Source organism: Dunckerocampus dactyliophorus, chromosome 6 (assembly GCF_027744805.1).
Source record: "Dunckerocampus dactyliophorus isolate RoL2022-P2 chromosome 6, RoL_Ddac_1.1, whole genome shotgun sequence".
NCBI lineage: Eukaryota > Metazoa > Chordata > Actinopteri > Syngnathiformes > Syngnathidae > Dunckerocampus > Dunckerocampus dactyliophorus.
The window spans coordinates 14,921,913-14,933,949 of NC_072824.1; the positions used below are offsets into that span (position 1 = coordinate 14,921,913).

At 40.2% G+C, this 12,037-nt stretch overlaps 1 protein-coding gene across 1 annotated transcript; it reads left to right on the forward strand.

Moving 5' to 3' along the window:
* Window positions 1-438: 438 nt before the first annotated feature.
* On the forward strand, window positions 439-10,822 carry bdh2 (3-hydroxybutyrate dehydrogenase, type 2). The gene is made up of 10 exons (XM_054778260.1): window positions 439-623; window positions 2,832-2,921; window positions 3,822-3,900; window positions 4,707-4,803; window positions 8,560-8,668; window positions 8,940-9,000; window positions 9,149-9,262; window positions 10,196-10,254; window positions 10,333-10,425; window positions 10,674-10,822. Exons 2-10 carry the CDS (start codon window positions 2,850-2,852, stop codon window positions 10,725-10,727), a joined length of 738 nt encoding a protein of 245 aa, XP_054634235.1. The 5' UTR covers window positions 439-623; window positions 2,832-2,849; the 3' UTR covers window positions 10,728-10,822.
* Window positions 10,823-12,037: the final 1,215 nt, after the last annotated feature.

The window sequence follows — 12,037 nt, forward strand, 5'->3', positions numbered from 1 at the left end:
AACAAACTTTTCTTTAAAATTATTCATCATTAATACAACTTCTTCTAGCACAACTGCTACACAATACAACAGAAAATAGCGAATAGCAGTGGGTACTTCCAGGTCAGTGTTGCCAGATGGGTAATGTCAAATTATCATACTAAAGGCTAATATTATCGAATTTTGATTTGACTTTGCTCTGGACTACCTGCTACAGTAAAACTTCACGACAGACCGTATATAGTATAGCTTATAATGAAGTTTTACCTTCAAATAAACTAAACTCACTTTTGGAAAACAATTGCCACTGGCAGAACAGCACCCTCACGTGGCTGAAAGAGGCACGTGAGACAGTGCTCAACATCAGGCACACTGCAAGATGTGATGTATCCTGTTTGTGTCTGCTAAAGTAAAATTATCATAAATTCTTCAATTTTTTGAATTATTGGTCGCACGTTGTACAGAGGTCAATCATCATTGTTCATCTGGCAACGCTGTTTCAGCCAATAGCAGTAAGCAGGAAATGGTCACGTGTGTGCACGTTTGCTGCTGATACTTCCGGGTTGATAGCCAATAGGAGATACCCAAAACAGGGTCACATGTGCGGTGTGTCGCGATAAACGTGTCGCTTCTACAAACACAAGGTGAGTTTTCAAGACCAAAATATGAAAATTAACGATCGTCTTGGTCACTTATGCTTGAAGTTAACGCACTAAAACGATCACCAAGTGTTGTTTTCAAGTTATAGACTATTCAACAAGACAATTCTCGTTTGTATTTCATACTTCCCCATGTTGTGTTAATATTTATTTATTGACAGACTGGATTTGCAAAAAATAAAGGAGAGGTAAACTACTCGCATTAGTACTAAAATGCAGTAATTGTACAAATAATATTGCCACCTAGCACTGACTGACACCCTGTTTGTACTTTGCACTTTGATTTCTTGTGGAGTACAGTGGACTTGAGTTTGTATTTTACATATTTAAAGGCAAACTACACACAATAAATACATTGTTCAATTTCTACCAATACGTGCATAAGAATATCCTTAACAAAACTAACGCAATTAAAATCTGTGTACATAATTTGGAGGAATTCTGACACACTGAATGACATTTACTGGGGCATACAGCGCCTTGGCTTTAGGTGAACATTAGACAGACTTTGCTATGGTTACCGCTTGAAATTGTTGTTTTGTGGTGTTGAAAAACTGACAGATAATAAGCAGAATTTAATTTACACTCGTGTAAGACGCAGCCAAACCAGTCAAAGAATTGCCAATTGTTTTTTAACATATAAAAATATATAAGTAAAATATGGAATATATTTCCATTTTTTAAATTCATGTTAAAAGATTAAAACTGTTATTCGAGTTAAAAAAAAGTGTTCCACTCCAATAACTCTCTATATCAATAAAATATGATGTATTCTTACCCTGTTAGTCAGTATTTAATTATTTTAATACCATTATTAACAAGTGGATACCAAAATATAGCTAAATAAAAATCTCTCCAAGAGAACTTGCTGTGAAGACATTCTTTGGAAGATGATGTTATAAATAATGGATGTGGATTCATGATCTACAGCAGAATATTTTTCCCCTGAAGCTGCAGACAAGACAGTTTCTTATTGTGAATATAATTTCACTAATATCAACAAATGGCTTGAAATTTGCATCATAACTTCAGCTGTCAAGGCAACTATAGGGATTTTTAGAGCCAGACAGTGGGGGTATACGGCGAAAGTGGCTCAACCAAACCAGGCTTTGTGCTCAAGACGCAACTCGACAAAACGTAACAACCGCAATCAGACTTAATTGGTCCCAGGGCGGTGGTTATCAACTTACTTTGTCAAGTCCGGTTTTCGGCTTTGTGCTAAATGCTCGTTCACATGAAAGGGGGCGTTTGACGTCATATTATTGTACTTCCGCTGAAAAGTGAAGCGATCCCAGCCAGTGTATTTTACAAAAAATGACTACGTAATTATTATGGAGCGTTATGAGGAGTTCCCAAAAGATTATGACTGCTAAAAGCAACAATGTTGCTGCCAATACAGCGATGGAGGACCGCTGGCATGCCAGCATGCAGTATGAATGCGCAAGTTAACACTGATTATTATAAAAACTATACCTTACTAGTCTTTTCATTTATCAACGCTCAACATTGCACAACTTTGACATATTAACACTTATTAATTTGAAAAATAAATACATTGGAACAACAACTTTCGTTTTTGATGTCATAAATTTGTGAAATATTTTAATCTGCTGTATCTCATTGTGACCACTAGATGGCGGTGTTTTGCGTGTGACGTGTTTTGTGGCTACTTTTTCAATTATTTTCCATTTTATAATAAAACAAGTGTTTTAATGCAGTTGATTGATGCCTCATAGTGTTTATTCCTCCAGCAAATGTTGTAATATAAGAAGAATAACTGGCTCAGTACTCACGCAAGGACACCTATGACATTTACATCTGCTAACAATTATTAATAATTTAATTTCATATTGCATTTTATTTCTGTTGCCCTCAGCTGAAAATTTATCTCACTTATAGATGTATAATATCATCAGGGAATTCTCTTTTAAAAAAAAAAATCCATGTGACCTCGGGAACCTTGTAGGTTCTACATAAATGGTGATACCATCTCTGAATTAGTTAAACAGTGAAACAGTGGCACTTTCATAGCTGATTTTAAGATGAAAGATTTTAAGGCTTTTACCTCAACACAGCTCGCTAACCCACTGAACTGGCTTCGCAGAATACCCCTAGTGTGTTTTTTTTTTTCTACAAACAAACAGTCAGACAAACCTGTTGTTATTATTGTTCAAATCTTCTGTTTCCATACAGCCGCTGGGAGCAGTGACGATGGGCCGCCTGGATGGGAAAGTGATTGTGTTGTCAGCCGCCGCGCAGGGGATTGGACGTGCTGCCGCAGTAGTAATGGGATTTAATCAGAATTTCCAAACCGATATGTTCCACATTATCAGTACAAAATGCTTATTTAATAGGCTGCTGTATGCCAGTTTGGGTCTATACTGTATATTTGCAAGTGTGTGCAACCAGCAAGCGATAACATTCTCCCATTGTGTGGCATATCGCATATTTAGAGTGATAAAATCCTTGTGCTCCCGCAGTGATCCATTTTTTTAGTTCGTTTTTACATGTTTCCTCATCATTATCATACAATTGGCATTGAAGCAAAAAAACATTTATTGCTTGCATGGGCATTGCTGTAGGGAAGCATCATCAAAGAGATCTTGGGGCTTCTGGAGGAGATGTAAGAAACCTTCACAATGCTCACAATCTCACGAGGACGATTTAACAACGTCCTTGTCAAGATTGGCCAATCCTTTTCCCCTGAAGCTTATTTCTGTTTGTGTGTGGAGTAGATGTTGCTTTGTAGCATTGCAATGTGCACTGTGAAGGAATTAGACAGAGATGCATCCACATTGTCTCACACCATTTGGCCCAGATCACATATGAACTAATTCTTAAAAGTCGGAGCCTGTTGAACATTTCAATTTAGACAAGCGAAAGTGGTACTATTCAAGCTCCTATATGTAGTTAATGATGCACTCAATCCAGCCAGCAGCGCCTGACTGCAGCTAGAATGGAATTCAGTTGAGGGTGGAGATACATAAGGCTTACAAATTGACCTCTGGTGACTATAGAAACCTGCTAATGTGACTTTTATGTCGCCATGGATCTTTTTCCCGAAGGCCAGTTGAGAAAACCTTCAAAAGCGAAATGTAACCTTTTATGCAGTCGGAGTCTTGTATTATTGAGTGAAGCTATTGTGTGTGTGTTTTTTTTGTTTTTTTTTACTTTGATTGGCAGGCCTTTGCAAGGGAGGGAGCACAAGTCACTGCAACTGATATTAATGGAGAGAAGCTCAAAGAACTGGATGCCATTCAAGGTAGAGGAAGGTCGAATGCTTCCATCTGCTGCTAAACATATTGTACTGCAGGCAGTAGCACTTCATGCAATGTTTGGCAAATGAAGAGGCTAGATAACCAGTTATTTAATGAAACTGATAGTAGTTAATAGTGTTGTAATCTGATTACCTTACCTGATTTTTTACTTTCTCATAACTTTTCACGCCCACTTTTTGCTGCCGCTACTTCTTAGTTATTACATTTTTTTATTAGCTTTTATATATTATTTGTATTTTTTTAAATAAAAAATAAAATGGGAAAAAGTATCATTATTTATATATATATATATATATATATATATATATATGATAATTATTATGAAAATTATTATGATAATTATTAATAATGCAATAATTATTATTACATATAATTATGAATATATAATTATTTAAAAAATAACTTTGCTGCTTCAGTCGACACTTGCACAGTTCAACATGTCCAGAAAGGAGTAGGAAGAAGCAGCACTTATTTAAGCATACCCTTTCTCTGAGTGTCACTTCCAGAGTCTGTTAACTTCCTATGTTTAAGTATATATATATATATATATATATATATATATATATATATATATATATTGTATATAGTTGTGTGTATACGGATGTATATTGTTAGAATAAGCAGTGTTTTTTTTCCAAATTCTCCAAAAAACAACACTGCAAATACTGAACCTTGCACACATTTTGCACCAATGAAAGACCTACATGATTATTTTTATTGTTTATTTCAATATATTTCAATGTAATGATTTTACAGGACTAATGGTGTGACCAAATCTCTTCTTGAACAGGGATTAGGACCAAAGTGGTGGATGTGACCAAGAAAGACCAAGTGGAGGCCCTGGCCAAGGAACATGATCACGTAGATGTCCTGTTCAATGTCGCAGGGTACTTTTACACCTTTCCATTGATCATCATTAACATTGTTTTTGTGGTAACGCCTGGGGCGTTCGCACTTGGACACTTCATTAGGTACACACACAATGTTATGACATCCAATACAAGAGCTAGGTGAATGCTCAGGTTTGATTGAAAACTGCACAGCATCATATAAAGTAGTATGTCCTAAACATTTCACTTCAAATGACTGTGTATTTAATGTCAATAGGTGATCGACTTAAATCGATTGAGACAAAATGGAATGCACTACTTTGCTGCATCCAGCAGAGGTGCTGTTGAGCCAGTCTCAACTAGTCTTGGGTCAGAACAGCAACATGGCCACAGCTATGGAAAGTTGAGCTATAGTAATATGGTATTATTCTGCCCAATGCAACATTTACTTACTGATCAGATATACTGTACCGACACTGCCCAGCACTTCATTACCGATATAAATCGATACTAACATAGGCGGCAGCTCTTCCCTCAAACTAATCTTGTGTAATGAACACATTAAGCTTCTTTTACTGTGATGCATTTCACAAATAAACACTGTTTGTGCAAAATAGGACAAATACTACACAATATGCAATGTAAGTTATACAAAGAGTGCCAACATTTTGTCATAACAAAAAAGTCATTTAAAAAATCATGACCATTGGTCAACAAATCCAATAACATGTTCTCACACTATCAACAAGTAAGGCATGCTAGTCTTAGTAAATTCACAAATAAGAATCCAATTAAATAATGCTGGTAATGATACAATTTGGAAAGTGCCACATTTCTATATGGCACAAGCATCCATATAAGAAAGATGTAATGTGCAAGGTATGAAACTCTAAACTAATACATTCAGTGCAATTGTAAACAGGGCTCATTCAGCACGTCACGCATGACCACAGCATGGACGAAACATATTAGATTTGGAAGTAGACACCTGACTCCTCCTTGGCATAACCAGGGCTTACATTGCAAATTGCATATTGACAAACAGCGAAACTTGGAAATAATTCCACCCCACCTAATTTTTAGGCCAATGTCAGCTGATGTCATCGGTTGGACAAAGATGATTTTAAAATAATAGTAGTGAAGCAAAGTCATCAAACGACTATGTAGCAGCTAAGAAATGTCCTTTTTTATTGCAGTTGTTGAAGATGTTGTCTTTAATTAATATTTTTCCAAAAACGGGTCTATAAAAAGAGGGGTCCTTTATTCAGGGTTGTTTTATACTTCATTCACATGTCAGTAGACAAGCCAACAACACTTCTATACTTGCCTGTTTACTCATCTCCTCCTCCTTTAATACATTTCCAAAATCCCTACACTTCAAGGTTTAACTTCCACTTGACCTTTTGCTAAAGCTCCTTAACCAAGGTCAAACTGCTACATTATAGACGCTCAGTAAGAAGTCCGAAATGCCCTGAAAAGCACTATACAGTTGTCCCTCGCCACATTGCGGTTCAAATTTCATATGTAAGCAAATTGTATGTTTGTTTTTTTTACTGAATTAAGCATATTCAAGCATAAAAATGGCTAAATGAACTAAAATAGAAATATAATCCATGAAGGACACGATTCAAATTGTAGTATTCTAAATTGTTCAGTAATTGTTCAGTGAGACAAGCGCCATACTTGATCCCCAGAAAAACAGGCTTTTAGTGCAGGTTTCAATGATCTCACAACAAGCACAATAATCATAACATAATAATTATCATCATAATCATAATAACACAGGCTACTGTTGCGGCCATAACCCACGACAAGCTAAAACTCAACTCTGAACCCCAGACGTCACTTCCTGTCCGCCACCTATTTTGCTCCCCTACGAGCACTGGAACACATTTACTGCGTCACATACTAGTACAAGTTTTTTTTTTTAATGTCTTACACGACTTATTTTCGGTGATACTGTCTGCTGTATTGGGTAATACGAGTGTAAAGATGACTACAGTAGGGGTTAGGGGTTATTCCACAATGTATAAAATAAAAAAAAACATATTTACAAGGCTCTAAACAGGTTTTCTATGCCATAAATATGAAAATATTCAAATTGTAAAGAAGGAATCTTACTTCACCGAAATTCACTTATCCACAGTTGGGTCTGGAACCAATTTGTCACGGTTCGTTGAAGCTGTCGGCAGGTTGACCCCCAGGGTGCAGAGAGAAGGCGGCAAAGTGCAAAAATAAAAGTAATTTTATTGCACAGGACATGAACAAACTAAAAGTGACAGAGGAAAAACTCTGTGGGAAAAATAATACAAACAATAAACAGGTAGGTGACAGCACGGAAAAATCAACGATGGAAATGACAACAACAATGAACCAGCGCGGCGCATACGACAGCGCTGGTCTTTTAACTGTTAGTGATTACAATTGACCGCAGCTGTGCGGCCACCAGGCGTGGAGTGGCAGTTCCTTCCACCACCCCGGAAGCATCGCTTGCCAGAATAATGGCGCAGGACAGGAAGTACACGCTCCTGTCCTGCGAAGCGTGACAGTACGTCCCCCCCACGGAACGGATGCCAGACGTTCCATGAGTCCAGGATTTCTAGGGTGGGTGGAGGGAGGACCGGCGGAGGGTCGCCGGCTGTCAGAGGTGGAGGAGGGGCCTCGGCGGGCGAGGGTTCGCTCGCGTTTGTCGGAGGTGAGGGAGGAGCCTCGGCGGGCGACGGCTTGCTCTCGGCTGTCGGAGGTGATCCAACCTCGGCCCCGCGGGACAACATTGCGGGCACCAGAGGTGACCTGACCTCAACCTGGCGAAACGTCGTCTCTGAGATCCGCTCCGGAAGCAGCTGTGCAACTGAGCGCGCACAACCGACCGTAGGCGACGGCTTGCTCTCGGTTGTCGGAGGCGAGGGAGGAGCCTCGGCGGGCGACGGCTTGCTCTCGGCTGTCGGAGGTGATCCAACCTCGGCCCCGCGGGACAGGATTGCGGGCACCAGAGGTGACCTGACCTCAGCCTGGCGAAACGTCGTCCCTGCGGTCCGCTCCGCGAGCAGCTGTGCGAATGGGAGCGCACAGCCGACCATAGCCCCCCCCCTCAAGGGACGGATTCCAGACGTCACCGAGAGGTCCAGAAGGGTGGCGAGGGGGCTGGAGGTGGGCCTTGCATCCGACTACCTGGTTGCGTTGATCACTGCTGGTTCTCACCTCCCGCAGGCGCTCCATGATCCTACCGAGTGTCCAGTGCTCCTGCAGCAAACGCTCGAAAAAAGCGTCCATCTCCGCGAAGCTGCAGGGAGCTGTCTCTGCGGGGGTCGTTGCTGGCTGGTTCATTCTGTCACGGTTCGTTGAAGCTGTCGGCAGGTTGACCCCCAGGGTGCAGAGAGAAGGCGGCAAAGTGCAAAAATAAAAGTAATTTTATTGCACAGGACATGAACAAACTAAAAGTGACAGAGGAAAAACTCTGTGGGAAAAATAATACAAACAATAAACAGGTAGGTGACAGCACGGAAAAATCAACGATGGAAATGACAACAACAATGAACCAGCGCGGCGCATACGACAGCGCTGGTCTTTTAACTGTTAGTGATTACAATTGACCGCAGCTGTGCGGCCACCAGGCGTGGAGTGGCAGTTCCTTCCACCACCCCGGAAGCATCGCTTGCCAGAATAATGGCGCAGGACAGGAAGTACACGCTCCTGTCCTGCGAAGCGTGACACAATTAAGCACGAGAAACGAAGGATTACTGTATAACTTTGTATTGTAGACACTAGACGGGCATATGTAATGTTCAATGAACTAATTAGCGGCATCTATAGGTTCGTGCATCATGGCTCCATCTTGGACTGTGAAGAGGCCGACTGGGATTTCACCATGGATGTCAACGTCCGGAGCATGTACCTTATGTGCAAGGCTTTCCTGCCCAAGGTGACCTTTGCTCACTAAATACTGCTTGATCCTCCTCTTAGGGGAATGCAACTGTAACGGTAGCGACATATGCTTATTTGTTTGTTTAGTTGTCATCCTTTGTACTCCTGAGATAAGCTGTTTTACTGAGATAAGCTATGATGGGCAGCAACTGCCCAGTTACTAATCCAGGTTAAGGTCTTCCAGCTAAATGTTCTCCTAACTTCAACATTATACCATAGTTATGCATAATTAACGCCACCCTTAACCCTAATTAATTTCATCATTACAGATGCTTGCAAGAAAGTCAGGAAACATCATTAACATGGCATCGGTCGCATCAAGCATAAAAGGTGAAGCATCCGCGGCCAATAGATCCACTTGTATTTATTTGAAGAGGCATTAAGGCACTGTAGTATGACCATGTTAATCCTCTTACGCCAGATAACGGCTTTGTGTGTGTGTGTGTGTGTGTGTGTGACATATGTTTCCTTGACACAGGTGTGGTAAACAGGTGTGTGTACAGCACCTCCAAGGCAGCCGTGATTGGCCTCACCAAATCTATAGCTGCCGATTTTATCGAGCGAGGCATCCGCTGTAATTGCGTTTGTCCTGGTAAGTCAAGATTAAAAAATAACACGCCACTGTGTCCTGTTCCACTAGATAATACTGCCTATATCAGTGAGTTTTTGTATTTGATGATATTGTTATATTCTTTTGTATTTCAAATATAGACTGTATGAATAAAGCTTGAACAGCTTGTCTGTTCCCATGCCAGTGTTGTACTGAGCAGAATAATACGGGCCGGAGTGGTTGTGCCGCAGTACTACAGGGATGTCTGCCTTAGCTACTAATATTTTTTTAGGCCACAAACTACCGTAAATGTTCAAACTTTACCTCTATTCAGTTAACCACAGAGTCTGCTCCAGTTGCCGGGTTCGTAGTTTAAAGAGGCAACAAACCACCGGGGTCTGTAGTTAACGCTGGAACAAAACACATTAGCATTACAACTAAGTCCGTAAGCAACCTCCTAATGTATTTTATCATCTTCACAAGATGGCGGTAGTTGATGAGTGGTCAGCATCCAAAAGCCTTTTCTACCTCTTCACGCACTTTAAAATGTTAATTCAGCTATTGTGTAAAACTCATGCATGTTACACTTGCCGTTCTTTTGTTCACCAAGTTCTTTACTGTTTACTTTGCTCCTTACTGCTATTACAACATTGGTTCTGTTGCTGCTGTGTTATGCAATATACTGTACCTATGTAAGGAGCAGCATTTTCCTTTCCACTTTCTCATGCACCCCAAATCATTATTACATTAACTAGTAAGTCAAACCTCACTTTTTGTATGATTCATTTTTTTCTAAAATGTTTGCCTCTTGGTTTTTGTACAATATTGCATGTAACAAAGTAGTCCTTTTGTATTGTACCGTATCGTTTTGCAAAATCAATAAATATCTGGCTGTACACTCCATTTTGCCTCACTTTCTTCAACATGTTTAATCAACAATGAATCGACTAATTAAAAAAAAAAATTATGCCTTAGGCACTGTTGATACGCCATCACTAAGGGGTCGGATCCAGGCCCAACCTGACCCAGAAAAGGTACTGTTGGCTTATTTATTATTACCTTTTTATAGTTTTCATGAAATGTTGACATGCTATTCTCTGCCCCTTTAACAGGCTTATAAGGATTTTATGGCCAGGCAGAAAACAGGAAGAATGTGCACAGCGGAAGAGGTGGCCTACCTGTGTGTGTACCTGGCCTCTGATGAAGTAAGTATGACATACACAATCTGAGCTGTATCAGAAAATGTGGCCTTTTTACAAAGATGATAAGGTTCAGTTTGAAAGCGGTTGGAGTTTGCATTGGTGTAGAACTGCACTGTATCACAATGAAATATGTTTCTAATGTTCATTTAGTCTATTTTATGAATATTTCGCTAGAGAAGGGAGCAAACTTTGTCTTTATTGTGCAGATGTATCTAATGAAGTGTCTGATGAGTGTAAATGTTCCTCCACAGTCAGCCTATGTGACTGGCACTGAGCACATCATCGACGGAGGATGGAGGCTTTGAAGAACACGCAGAAAACATTTTACTATTTAGTTGTAGATGCTGTGTTAAGACTCATGGATGGAAATCAATATTTGATCATATCTCCAAGTTTTGATGTGCCATTTATGTGTCAAATTTGAGATATGGTCACTGCTATCTCAAGAGCACAATAACAATACAATAATACATTTAGTGATGAATATACAAGACATCTTTATTGAATCTTGTGCGCTACATACCTGTATGTGCACTCCACCTCCCCCCATGTCCCTCCCAAACGTACACCCATGCCATCACTAATCCCTCTTTATTCCCATTACCCTCCCGGTCAACCTGCCAGAAAGGCTGCCATTGCCAGTTTTACAAGCTTTGACAATGTTCTTGCACTGAGGTATGTCTTTATTTCTTTTTTTTAAGATAACAAATTAAGCAGAAAGCTAACTACTGTTGCTCCGTAGTGGATTTGCAACTGTGCACCCATTATCGGACCGGTGTGAAATTGACTTCGAAACTTACAAAAAACAAAACATTATTGTAATAACGGCGAGCTGTATATATAGAATGGATGGTTTAGTGTACTTTGTCTGTACTCGTAGTCCTTAATTACTCCTTTATTGATTAGTTTAACGTCAAAGTAGCGTTCGCGTTCATGTTATTGTAGCATAGCGTGAGAAGCTAGTACGCTAAATTTTGTATTATTGTTACTAAAATGCCCCTACCGTGTAAATGTTAGTTTCTAATAACAACTAGACGCCGAAGACATTGGGGCACTTGATAGAGGACACCTTCATGCCCGATGACGGATCTAAGCACGTTGTTAATCAGGAGGCGTGGATTCACTCAAAATGTGAACTAGTGTGAGGCTAATCCGTTAGCAAACACCCGTCGCTACGCCCTTATGCGTGACGTTAACACATTAATAACCCATCCGCTACGAAGACATACCCTCTTGTTCGCATTGGCTCGGTTTACCGAGAAATGGAGTGCATTTAAACCTGTGCTATCTTGTGCTAGCTGCGCCATATGGCATGCATGTAAGCATCGATTAGTGTGCCATGTTGTCAATATTGGATTAACCAGCGTCTGCTGCAACCAGCTAGTGGCTGTCAAAACATTGTAGTAGGGGATTCTATCGCTAACTTTTGATCTAGCAAAGCGATACTTAAGTCGTTTAGCGCTAAAAACAAGTACAAGATGAAGTAAATGTGATTTCCACAGTTGCTGACAAATCCTCCCAAACGTGGACACAGAAGTGTAGGAACAGCCCATCTATGGACAACTCCACCCCCCACTTGAGCATTCTGTAATAAAGTGGACCAGAGATACTGTAG